The sequence below is a fragment of the Gigantopelta aegis genome, chromosome 6 (assembly GCF_016097555.1).
Source record: "Gigantopelta aegis isolate Gae_Host chromosome 6, Gae_host_genome, whole genome shotgun sequence".
Taxonomy (NCBI): Eukaryota; Metazoa; Mollusca; class Gastropoda; order Neomphalida; family Peltospiridae; genus Gigantopelta; species Gigantopelta aegis.
In genome coordinates, this window is record NC_054704.1 from 29,232,219 (window position 1) to 29,246,193 (window position 13,975).

Sequence of the window (13,975 nt, forward strand, 5' to 3'; positions counted from 1 at the left end):
TTTTCCAGTCTCATGACAGTTCCCAATTAAATTTGGTTTTGTCAAAAGCCAGATCTTTGAAGTACGCTTCAACTTTCGAATGATTCATCATGCAGCAATGAAGGGTCCCTAATTTTTTGGGTTTTCTAATTGCCAGGTCACAATGTCTCTCTTTCATACCCTGCCACCAGTCTTTCTCAGGCACAGACTTCTTCAAAGGGGTTTTAATTTTTAATCGTTTCACTACTATCCCTGTTCGCGCTAACAGCTGCTTTCTACTTGCACCCATCTGTGATGCTCGTTTCAACGTTTTAGCAATTTGTTCCTCAATAGCTGATGGCAACGCAGGTTTTCTTCCTATGCCAACTTCCATGGCATGTTTTCCCGAAAGCCTATCTCCTATAGTCGATTTCGGAATGTTGAAGACTTCCGAAACTTTTCTGATGCTCATTTCTTTAGCACTAACAGTAACACACTGTACAGCTCTTTCCAAATTTATCCTGTCATAAGTGTTCTTTGCAGGCGACATTCTGAAATATAGTAATTCAGACCTTCGTTTTTGAAAAACACAGGAGTGCTAAAAATCGCACTCCTCAAAATGCTTAGGAGGGGAGTGGAAATGACATTCCTCAAAATGCAGGGGAGGGAAAAATCACACCCATCAAAATAATCAGAATTAGAGGCAAGAGACCGAGAGGAATTGCACCCATGAACATTATTAAGATTGAGGAGTAATGATTTCTAAATTAAATATCTTGAGTTAATGTTTTGTGTTATCCTAATTTAACTAATATGATAGTTGTTCTCAAAGATGAAGGAATGGGCCATTGCAGTCTTTCACAAGAAAAAGAAACACCATGAACACAACATTTATCGATTTCTTATGTATTATATGCATATTATGTTACATTATACCACATTTTCTAAATCTCCAATTCAAGTAATTTCCACAATTTTAACAAGATAAATCTTCCCACAAAAAACTATCGCTGTCTTCCCTAGCTTTGTCATGTCATGTGAAATCCCGGAACAAACCGTATACTACACTAAGTAATACAAAACAAGGAACACCTTCTGCCGTATATTGTGTTTACTGTTCTACCGTGTAAAAAAATTCTTAATTTTTTTTTTAATAAAACGATAAACATGATGGACATCAAGTAAAATATAACTTTAATGTATTGTTTTCTTTATGATTAACAATTTTTTTATTCCCAGGTAGAAAAAAAAAAAAAAAAAAAAAAAAAAAAATATTATTTAAATACCAACCTATATAACAATATATATATATATTTTTTTTTTTATACGCCCATCTATGAATCGTATTATGGTTTGGTGTTGTCTGTACATCTCTTAACTTTTTCTTGTTCGGACCATATCTTGCATACAGGACCATCAAGCCTCACTTTTAGGAACAACTTGGAATGGCATTGTATCGCATACTATTACTAGGTCACTATGACTTACTTTTCATGGTCTACTGCACATAACAGTAAATCCTTGCCTGAACCATATCTTGCATATAGATGCATACAGGACCATCAAACCTCACGTGTAGGAACAACTTGGGATAGTGGTGTGTCGCATACTATTACTAGGTCACTGTGACCTACTTTTCATGGTCTACTGCACATAGCAGTAAATCCTTGTCTGGGTAAAATTTTGCATACAGATGCATACATGACCATCAAAACTCACATGTAGGAACAACTTGGGATGGTAATTGGTCCATCCCATTGCAAAAATATCACATAATTAGAATTGTATCATACCTGTAACATATTCATTAATATAGATATGGTTTTCCATCAAAGTCCTGATTGGCTATCATGTACCTCACCGGTACTCTATGTTTTTTAAGGTGCTCAATCACAGATTTAGCGGGACTTATTTCTCTTAATATGGATTATAAAAGACAATTACATTAATTTGGAATATCAAACCTCGCTATTGTATCACCCAAAACATTTGAATTGAACTATTATTGAGGGAATCCCATGACAACCTGTGAGCAGCTTTTTAAAAAATTGGAACTTTGTTATTAGCAGTCTAAAACAAAATCAAGTATTGATGAGGCTATATATACGACAGCCATTTGAACTGTATATACAGTGCACGGCCGCTGTGTATAGAGACTTATATATTATTAATATATTATTTCTTGAAAACTAAATTTGCTTAAGCAGGGGATTGGGCAAGCGATTATTATTATTTTTTTATTTATTGGGGGGGGGGGGGGGGGGGTCTTTTTACGGAGCTCCGTACACAGTACCACTGCAGACGCATGGGGAGGGTCTACACAGACTTTTTTTCTCTTTTTTTTTTAAAGACGAGCAAAGTTTACAGTGAGGGGGTCGAGACATGTTCCCCGAAAAATGTATCACAAAAAAAAATTGCTTGAACAAGGAGATGGTATGTGTGTGCACAGACAAAAAACATTGTGGCACAATCATTTTTGCTTAATACATAACATAATGTACTGCGTTGCTAGAAAATGAAGCTTTGTCTATTTGTTTACTAATATGTTGATTACAATGTCGTGTCAATAAAATTTACCTCATTGACCTCATTAATGTACATCTAATTTGCAGTTATCAAATTTCGAACATAAAAATATGGCTTGTGCCTCCCATATTTATATATATATATATATATATATTATCTGCATGTATTTAAAAATATACAGAGGTTTCTCAACTATACCGTTACTATATGGATAGTGATTGGTCACCACTTCGAGTGTAGTTGGTGACGCACTAACAATTTGCTTCCAATTTACGATTAAACGGCCTGCTATATGTAATACAGTTCGTGGCTAATATATAATTTAAAATAATAATAATACTTCTAAGGATGCCACCTTTAAAATTAACATGAAAAGCATGGTTGCCAGCAGGGCTAGTTGAAGAAAAATCTTACTGGCCCTGCTTAAATTCAACTAGCCCTCCAATTATCAGATTGAAATTTAATTGTACAGCAAAAATCAAAACTAGAATAATGTTTGTTGAATAATAACCATGTGCTCACCCTATAAAGTCTGTTTCTTTTAACAAGAAAAAAAATGTTTCTTTACAAATTACCATTACATTATACAGATTAAATCTCATTTTTAATACAGGGGTGAAGACAAAATGCTAGAACAGCCAAGGTATGCAACTTGACAGACTATTTAAAGTAAAATATAATGTAGGGGGAGGGGGAGACTAAAGGTAGAACAGCGCTTTGTAGCAGTGTAAGACGAGGCACTAGAGATCCAGTCCTTGCCTTTTGAAAAGCAAAGGCGAGTGAAAAATCACACACCTCAAAACACTTAGGCGAGTGAAAAATCGCACTCATGAAAATGCTACGGCGTGCAGATATTGAAAATGTTAAATTGACAAGCACCACCCCTGTTGCCGGTCTCCTCCTACATCACTATCCTGGCTATAATCTTAATACCAATCCCTTGTCATATGAGTGCTTGTTTTTTACCATTAATTAATATTGCAATAAGAATTAATAAATCTGTTATATTTGAATATCCCCTACTTATTTAGAACATTATATTTATGTTCCATTTTTCTCTCTATCTCTTGTACAAACCTATCTTTTGTACCATGTACTGCATACTTTATAAATAAAACATCAATGCCTTACCACCGATTGACCCCAGTGGGAAGGGCAGGCACTGCCAGTATTATGTACAGTATGATGGCCACCCAATATACTTGCAGAAACTATAGCCTCCATTGCACCTAATTTTTAAATTCATATAGAGATCATGGTTCTTTGTAATTAAAATGTCCTTTATACAGAGGTGGTGGTTATTAACAGGACCCTCTATAGCAAACTAAACTCTGTGTTTGGAATCTATACGATACAATCTGAGTCATCATTCTGCTGACTATCCTCAATGCCAGTCGCTGCTCTGTTACCAATATTGATTTTTCAATTGGATTCTTACCCTGCAAGTTCCCATCTTGCTTTTGATGTAACCAAAAATAATAATACTGAACAAATATTTATGCTAGTTAGTTAAGGTATGTGTACATTTTTATATGCATTGGTATTTTAGTGCATTAATTTTTAATTGTTATTATTTGCAAGTGTATTATATAAATTAATGAATTATTATAATGGACTTGGTTGTCTGTTGAAGATTGAGTCATTCTTTTCATTACAGCATACATTGCTCTAGCAGTCACTTCATGAAAGCAAGTGGATTTATCACTACATGCATGCAGAGATGTGCTTTATATTTTAAATTATAACTAATTTTGTTTTTCCTGTAAGGTAAATATTTTATTAATCATAAACATTTGATTTCTTTATATATTTTATGTAACTGGTTGCATTCTAGATTTCATCTCAGTGGTGGATGTTCACAATGGCCGCCGCTAGATTTGTATTCTAGACTGAAATATTGAAATACAATATTCAACTTGTGTTTTTCAGAACGTGCCTTTCTGAACAACTACACTAATAACTAAATAACAATGTCTTCAGGTAAGTACATTTATTTTAAGAACTTCTTTTTTGTGTTACACAGTCTGTTCATTCAAGGTCAGACATTTACAGTTGGTCATAAACAATGTGTTTTAGTCTTTAGAGAACACATCATTTTCATGAATAATTTTTACTATTTTAGTTAAGGAGGTGACAGTAAATGACGGAGTAATAATTATACATTTAATATCGATAACATAGCTCATTAAGAGTTCAATAACTGGGTGTCTGTATCAAAAATTAGATTTTGTGAATAAATTTGCTCAACAAGTTTAGTCTTGTAAATGTTTTTAAGTGTGTATAACAGATGTATTTGTATGTATCTTTGGCCGATATATTATTGTAACAGTATATCTTCATTGGCAGATCCAGAGGGGTTCGTGGGGCTCATGTGACACCCACCCATTTTGAAGTGCTCTTTTTTGATGACCTATTTAAAAAATCATCCACAATATACAATAACGTACCGGTACCCTTTTTAGAATATTGTGACAAAATCCTGGATCTGCCTCTGGTGTTATTGCTATGAATTACATAATTAATTTGTTTCAATAATTCACCAACTTCTTATCAAAATATCTGTATATATTATTATTATTATTATTACCAGAGTGTTTTTCGGTATTGTCAGTACCGGTATCATATCTTAGAAATAAAAATTGTATTATGTGAGCCTCTAGTAAACAATACATTATTTTTATTTGTAATATATGATATTGACGATCCCAACACATATACACACACACACACACACATATATATATATTATGTATGTATGTACCTTCATGTTCCAAGATTTGTAAAAGCAATCTGTTTGCATTCTCTTATCGCTGCCCTCAGTTTGTAACTGGCTAAGTTTATTCGTTTGCCTGCGTGATTCACCCAAGAAGCCCAAGCACAGGATTCATCCTAACCACCGAGGGCACTATGATGCTGTGGTTATGTGGAAGGGGAAAGGTAGTGCAGTGTTTGTCTCAATCAGTCGCAGCTCAGTCTGGCATGGCTTTTTCAGCTATCCTGCTTTTTAATATTTTATGGAAATGTTATCTATTGATTTTTCAGAAAGGAGTTCCATTTGCTTGATATCTATTAAAAGTTTTGTTTTAACTTTTTTTTTTCCTTTTTCTTTTTCTTTTCGTAATAATTTGCATTGCAGCTGGACAGGTTTGTTAATTTTATTTATTTATTTTGGGGTTTTATTCTTGTGCCATCCTATAATGTATTTTGGTTTTTCCCCCAAGTTTATGTCACTGCTAAGCATGTTTAATGTATAGATTCTGTGATACGCTGCATCTTCTGTAAAAGTAATTTTTAACAACAACCAAAACAAAAATTACTGAGTAAATGATGGTATATATGTCAAATAAAATTGTAAAAATTGAAACAATCCATTCGTCATTACATGGAACATTCAATATCATGTTGTGATTCACTATCACATTTCAGAGATTAGTAAGCAAATTCTAAAACATTAAGTAGTAGTGGCTAGTCAATTTTCAACTATTATGAACTATTTGCATTGGCCTGGTGGACTAGTAGCGTACAAATATCCATGTAAAAATAATTTGCCTTCACACAATTATTGGTTGGAACCATATGACTGACAGATAATGTAACATTTATTGCTTACCCTGAGAAACTGTAAAATTAAGTAAAAATGTCAACATGGGGAAATATTTACTTGCCCAACAATTTAGCATATGAGTATTCCATAAATAAGTAAAATGGTAGACTGCGAAAAATTGTATGCTTTTTGTCCTAGGAGATCTCAGCAAAGTAGAGATCAATGATATATATAGTGTGGAATTTGTGTCATTGTTTTTTTCATGATTTCTCTCTGGATAAAATAAGGGTAAAATATATCAGTCATTAAAGGTAGGAGAATAAGTAGATGTTTTGTTTTTATTACGAAAACTCATTCTTTTCTAACCGGCCTCGGTGGCGTCGTGGTTAGGCCATTGGTCAACAGGCTGGTAGGTACTGGGTTCGGATCCCAGTCGAGGCATGGGATTTTTAATCCAGATACCGACTCCAAACCCTGAGTGAGTGCTCCGCAAGGCTCAATGGGTAGGTGTAAACCACTTGCACCGACCAGTGATCCATAACTGGTTCAACAAAGGCCATGGTTTGTGCTATCCTGTCTGTGGGAAGCGCAAATAAAAGATCCCTTGCTGCCAATTGTGGCGACAGCAGGTTTCCTCTCAAAATCTGTGTGGTCCTTAACCATATGTCTGACACCATATAACCGTAAATAAAATGTGTTGAGTGCGTCGTTAAATAAAACATTTCTTTCTTTCTTTCATTCTTTTCTAGCAGTGGTGTCATTAAATAATCAAAATTCAAAAATAATTTCACAAAACTGTCATATTAAACTAATGGTTTTTGCTGATAAATGTAAACAAATAGCCAGAATGACCAAAGACACTGTTTCTGTAGCACAATTCCATTCAAAATAACTTCATGAAGCTTTGTGCAAGTTCTAGTATAGTTGTCTAGGAGTACCTTTTGCTGTAAGAGAGGTTTTTTAAAAATATTTTTTTGTTATTGAAACAAAAGCCAGAATGACTAAATTCACTGTTTTCAGGGGTCAGCTATTAACAAGATAACTTTTTTTAAATGTTAACATAAATTGCAGCAGTGTAGTGTGGTTGTCATTTCATTAGTAGTTGAAGTGGGGAGATATTGACACCTGTCTTGTTTTTGTTTTGTTTTTATTTGTATTTGTGTCATTATGTTGTATTTGGTGTGGTTTGTACTGTATATCATATGGTTGAAAAGTGGGGGGCTGTCATGTTTTTAATCGTCACATTTGAAGGAGAATTTTATTATAATATAGCATTAGTTGTGTAGTTACTGTTTTAGCTATTGAATCTGATAATAATTAGTTAAATCTGCATACATTGGGTCTTAACAAGTTACATGCACAGGTTTAGGAAGGTGCGGGGGGGGGGGGGGGGGGGGGGGCGCACATAAATATATGTATAAATAATGTGTACACACACACACACACACACACACCTCCTTCCTACGCCAATGACATGTATGTGAAATGCTGAACTATTTTTAAAGATTTATAAATATTAATGTTTTTAAACTATGTCCATGTAGCATAACAAAATTGGAATTAAAATATTTTCTACATTTAATGCATCCCCAAGAATGCAGTCTTCACATTTTATCTTTCAAGCATTTTTCATGTTCCAGTTCTTTTTAAGTCAATGACTACAGTTTAACTGGCAGTAATGAGATACTCTACTAATAACTTTTTCAGTAGTAAAACATATTTGTATGCTTCCAACATTAACATTTTCTTACTTTTTTCAGTGGAAGAAATTTAGTACTGTTAAGCAGTATACATGGTTTAGTTTGTATTCAGCTATTACATTTGGATATGTTGCATTGTTTTACAGGACACAATATTTCATGTGAACCGTCGTTCTGTTTGTGTAACAGTTACTCAACTTTAAATTGACAAGAATTGCCAATCACTTACGTGGTGAATCTTTACAATCTAAACTTAAAAGTTACAAACATCAGGATCATCAGACTTTTATTAACTATGCAAATATACTTTGTGTAACAAAACAGTCAGATAGGTCATATCACATGAACCAAATTCAGGTTACCTAAGATTTTGAAATATTGTCGGCTTCAGAATAGACTTGGTTACAGGTCCATTCTTGGCAGTAATTATTCTACAGATTACTGTTATGTTTTTGCATTATATAACAAATGGTCAATATATTTATGATAGGTTTTGAACCAGTCGTTCTGTATCATTGTGTCTGTTTTGTTGATCTAGAAGCTGCTAAACAGAAAACTGGAGGTGTTGCCTATGAGGTCATATTGAAGCCGGCAACAACGGAACTAGATGCAGCACGAGTGTTGTCTCCTCCAAAAGGAAAGGTCTTAACACAGGATGACATTGTGATGAAGCTGCAGAAAGCAGAAGAAAGGAGACTGGTAGTTACTTGTGTATTCAGTTATTTGGACTTGTATTTATTAATGAACTTTAAAACTTTGTTTGTTGGGGTGGGTATTTTTGTTAGTTGGTTTTATGTGGATGGGGGTGTTAAAAAAAAAGAAGAAAAAAAGCCATCATCAAAACAACCTACTCTGTATACAGAACTTTTGTTTTAAGCGAATCTATTAGTGGTTCTTTATGCTTTCAAGATGATTTGGACCAGGTCATAATCAGCCCCTCTCCATTTCAGCTCCACAATCCTAGTCGTTTTTGCCCTAGTTATTTCTCGATTTAACTTGTTTTTAAAAGGTTTCTTTAAAAAGTAAGGCCAAATTACCTGATTTGATTATAGTGTGTCAACTCTTATCACCCAAAACATTGACCATTACACTCCATTCATGACCCCTGTAGAAGCTTGACGCATAACATTTTTGTTTTCTTGATAGTCATATGAACAAATGAAACTGGAAAGGATTGCCCAGGAACGTGAAAAAGCGCAGGCAAAAATAGCCAAGATACAGGCAGAGTCGGAGACCTTCTCCAAAATAACCCAGGAGAAGTTGAGACGATCGATGGAAATCAGCAAGGAAAAACGTGATATGCAAATTAAAGCTCTTCAGGAGAGACTACGTGAACATGTATGTATTTACTTCTGTGTTTTAAATTTGTCTGTTTGAAAAACAAATTGATATGCTTGTTGTCTTCTCTCTCTTTCTTTTTCTATTTGCCACAGTGTTTTATTATTGAGGTTTTTTTGGTCCTTTATTTTTATTTGTGTAGTATCTTGGCATGCATGGATTTTTTTATTGTCTTTGTAAACCGTTTCAGTAGAAGTTGCAGACAAGTATTTTCTTGTTCAGGACTTATAATTGTTATAAAATTCACTAACCATGGGATCAGTGATTTAAAAAAAAAAAAAAGGGTACTATCCACAATTAAAAATTCACTAGCCCTACTTTACTTTAAGTTAATACAATTTTACTAAATAATAGTAAGAATCAGATATGTCACCTAAAGAGGGAGAAAAAGCTTAAAAACACTTTTGCCACATTTGACCAAAAATTAATTCACTAGCCGTCAGGCATGGCAATAGTAGTTATTTACTAGCCCAACATTGAATATCACTAGCCATGGGAGTGGGGCTACCATAATCTAGAAGCCCTGCTGTTCATTATACTTGGGTGGTGATTTTGTTAATTTTTATTATGAATGTGTAAGAAACAGGCTGGAAAGCTTTGAGTTTGTTTGTTTGGTTGGGTTTTTTTGCCATTTATTGATAGATTTTCTAGTTAATATAACTGATTAGCCTTTATTTTCGCTAATTTAATAAAACAGTCTCTCTTTTTTAAATCCCGAAAAGTAAAATATCACGCTATTGAAAGTTTTTTTAAAATCAAGCTAGAAGTATTTTGTTCATAGTAATGTGTTTTCTTTACTTTATTATTTTATTGATTTTTCTTGTGTACATGTTGTGGTCTTTTTACTTTTTGTTTATTTTGTGTGTGTATATTTGACTTGTACAGCTTGCAAAAGTAGAAGCAACATGCAAAAAGAGTGACTTAATTAATAAAGAGCTGCAGGAAAAGATAACTCACAAATTTGAAACATACGAGGAAAACAAACAGGCTCAGTTACAAGCACTGATGAAACGTTTGAAGGATCATGTAAGTTTTTGTTTTTTAACATTAGGAATATGTTGCATTCAGTTGTAAACTAAAAATTATAGCTTGTTTTGTTCAGATGCACTAGTAATGAAGCAATTTCTGGTTTCCTCAAAATATTCAACAATATATTTCACTGACAAATTTAGCTATGTTTACTAATAATAAAACAGTATCTTTTAAAAATAATAAAAATAAAAAGTTTATAATGCAGTTTTGCTACACCAATTATATTGTTATCAAATATTTTGTAAATTTTGAATTTGGTCATTTTCCCAATTGAAATGCATGAACCATTAAATAGTATCCCACTATTTTTGCAAATTTGGGGGGGGGGGGGGGGGGGGGGTGAACTGTTTAAAACTGAATTTCATGAAACATATTCATTATCATGCCCCTGGTTATGTGATACTGGTTGTAATGGATTTACTGGCCCACGATGAAAAAGGGTCAACACCTCAGGTGATTACTCTACCAACGAACTACATGCCACTCTTAGAGACATTTTTAACAGTACATTGCCATGTTTGTCGTGTCAAACAAAGTTAGGAGCATCATGAGACTGGTGCTGCTTCAACATTCTTTTAAAAATGTGATCTGCTAGAGAATCCAGTATTGTTAAAGGTGGGCTGTTGCTGTGAGGCCCTCATCAGCTCGCCTGTCGCCCTGATGAAAATAAAATTAAAAAGAATTGTAATGATAGTCAGCGTTTTAATATTTTCTTGCATGGTCTCACAGGTACCCCTAATCAATAATGCCAAATGTGTTATAGTTACGTAATATAATAAAGAGTAAAGGTAGGACACTTCAAGATAAACAGATTTTTAAAATGTTCTAAAAACAATAAAGAAAATATTTAACAACAAAAAGTTACATAATAATTTGTTTAATTTATGAAAATGAAATAGTTTGTGGATTGAATGCAATACAGCTTTTAACAATGTGCATGGTATGCGATTTGTGGTGATCTTTTCAATACATGGACATCGTAAATTCTCATCTGAAAGTGTCTTACCTTTACTCTGGAAGTGTCTTACCTTTACTCTTTTATATGTAACTATAGTATTAGTACTTAGGGTATATGTTTGGAGGTACCTGTGCATGGTCTCATGTCTGCTATTACATCTTAGTACAGTAATTTATCTCACATTAACAAATATCTTTACCTTTAAAACAGATTGACAATAACTAGTAATGTATTTTGAATGACTTGATAAATACTGGTAAAGTAACTTTAATGACGACAAATACTAGTATTTTTAATGAGTTGACAAATACTAAGGTCGACGACAGTCACTTTTCACACCCTTGTTTTGGGTTCATACACAATAAATATAGCATTATCTTACCGTAATTTCACTTGAAATCCATATTTCCTAAAAGGTACAATTTTTTAATCACAAGATTTTCTTCAAACACATTCAGATGCATTAGTAATGTTCAAACAAACAAAATTCAATAGCAAGTTTGCATTGGAATTTTTCCAGCATTCTTAAAATGGAAACGTTATGTACCCAGTGTATGGTTATTGTAAGGCGATTCAAAGTTACGTCATTTAAATTCAAAATTAGCTATATTATTACTATGCTTCGCCACATTAAAATAAAAACTGGTCTACTAACCTTGACACCTGTCAAATTTCTATAACAAGCAGACAACGTTTACAGGTTGATATTTTGTTATTTTTCATAATTTTGGACAAAATATTAATTTTAAGTTTCAAAAGATGAAAGAAATAAAAAGTACTTTTTGTCAAATATATCATATCAAAAACTTACCGTTGGATATGTTTTATTTACTGTGTACGAAGCCAAAACAAGGGTGCGAAAAGTGACTGTCGTCGACCTTAGTAATGTAACTTTAATGACTTGACAAATACTAGTAATGTAACTTTAAAGTACTTTAATGAGTTGACAAGTACTAGTAATTTAACTTTAATGACTTGACAAGTACTAGTAAAGTACCTTTAATGACAAATACTAGTAATGTACCTTTAAATGTTGATGGACAATACCGATAAGGTACCAAATGATCGACCATTAATACACAGATAATTAACTGAACTATGAACACAGTAAGCTACTAAAATATTCTCAACATAATCCTACAAGAGGTTCATTTCGCTGAAACCAATTATTTGACATTATCTGCAACTGTAAGTCTCTAAATAAATAAGTAAGACTAAATAAATATCCAAATATGTCCAATTCTAATTACTTTTTTAATTCCCAACAAAATTATTATTTTATTTACTATGGGTATGATTACTCACTTACAGCTCTCTTCATTACATTTCTTAACAATTAAACAAAATAAATCAAATTGTTTCAAATTTTAACTTTTGTAATTATAAGTTTGGAGTTCATCCAAGAAACATAACTCTGACTTCACTTTTATGCTCTGCAGCTAAAACTACAACTGAATTCAACAATTAGCTCCGTTTGTGACACTGCCGTAACAAAGAGTTCTTCTTGATAAAATAAAATGATAAAAAGGCTAACAGATTGTCAATTTTAATTAAAAAAAACAATTTTATATTTCCACTACCTATCTGACTTAATGCTGTGTGGCCTTCAGGTACCGCCAGACATTTTGAACACTAAAATATTGAAATAAGACTAAACTAACATTTTAATAAAAATATAACATATATTTTGTGTTGAGGACATTGATACATATGAGGGTTCACTTCTTTTTTTCCGGTGGACATCTTACATGATGACAATAAAATGAAAAAGACTTCTAATGAAATTTCAGCATTTAAATATTTTCTTGCATGGTTAGGGAAAATGCATGACCCACACTTCATTTACAAATATACTATTTTCTAGAAATCCATGTTCACTAACTTTTTGGCACCAATATAGGTTAAATAAAGGTTATTTAATGTCTGTTTTCAACATTGTACAGCTAAGACAAGTATTTTGTTAATTCAAGAGGTTCGTTCTTTGGGGGCTTTAGTTTTACTTTTTTTTCCTTCTGTTTTTTAAAGATGAATATATAGTCTTTGTTTAAATATATATGTGTCTTGTACTATCCAGGCTTCTCATATCAAAGAGGTTTGTGAAGCAAGTAAAAACATGAACAAAATGTCTGAAGAGAAAATTCTTCAAAAGATGGAAACTGCTTTGAAAAATAGAGAAGGACAACTGAAAGCCTTGCAGGAACGTCTTCTTGAACATGTAAGATTTTTTATTTTATGTAGAATGTTCACTACTGTATCAGTAAAAATAGTAGGCATAGTAGTTTATGTAGACATACCAGTAGAAACTCGAGATCTTAATATTCAAGTACAGTGGACTCTTATCCAAAACAAATTTGTCTGTAAACCAGCATGATTAAAGACTACTCCAGCAAGCGTTAATCTATTATGAATAAACTCTGTTTACTCTGCATGCTGTCTATTCCAGATTTTCGATGTAAATTCAAGAACAAAGAATAGTTTATGCAGTAATTTGCTCCGTCTACACCAGCATGCGATTTTACCAGTTGGACAATGATGACAGTTCTCCAGTATTTTGGACACAAGTATAAAATTAAAAAATCACACTACTGAAGGATTAATGGTCAATAAACTGTATCTATTCTATCTACCTTGATCAATCGGATTATTATTTATATTAGGGTAAAGTAATCATTAGTTAGACATCCTTGGCGTTTTAAATTACAAATAATGTCCGTTGATCATGTTTGATGCATGAAACTATTATTATACAATAGCTGGCATTCCTCAGACTTTATTTTACATATTTTGTTTCAAATAAGCACCGTAATAAAAGAAATGTGTTAGAAAGATGCATACAGGGACGACCAACACATACTGACACTTGAAAAAATGAAAAACTTTAATTTTAATGTTAATAAATAATATAAAAAAACCCGTCAT

The 13,975-nt window shown here is 32.9% G+C and overlaps 1 protein-coding gene across 8 annotated transcripts in view; it reads left to right on the top strand.

Annotated features, from left to right (window-relative positions):
- LOC121376439 (stathmin-like) overlaps positions 1-13,975 on the top strand; it is a 30,308-nt gene that overhangs the window by 8,898 nt on the left and 7,435 nt on the right. For 2 of the 8 annotated variants that reach the window (XM_041504306.1, XM_041504307.1), the window contains 7 exons: positions 4,414-4,464; positions 5,305-5,421; positions 8,267-8,427; positions 8,875-9,066; positions 9,952-10,092; positions 13,131-13,271; positions 13,500-13,617. In XM_041504306.1, coding sequence (XP_041360240.1) covers positions 4,455-4,464; positions 5,305-5,421; positions 8,267-8,427; positions 8,875-9,066; positions 9,952-10,092; positions 13,131-13,271; positions 13,500-13,589 — 852 coding nt within the window. In that variant the 5' untranslated portion in view covers positions 4,414-4,454 and the 3' untranslated portion in view covers positions 13,590-13,617. Of the gene's footprint in view, positions 1-4,117; positions 4,252-4,413; positions 4,465-5,304; positions 5,422-8,266; positions 8,428-8,874; positions 9,067-9,951; positions 10,093-13,130; positions 13,272-13,499; positions 13,618-13,975 lie in introns of those variants that run through there. The other 6 variants (XM_041504309.1, XM_041504310.1, XM_041504305.1 and 3 more) reach the window with 5 other exon arrangements.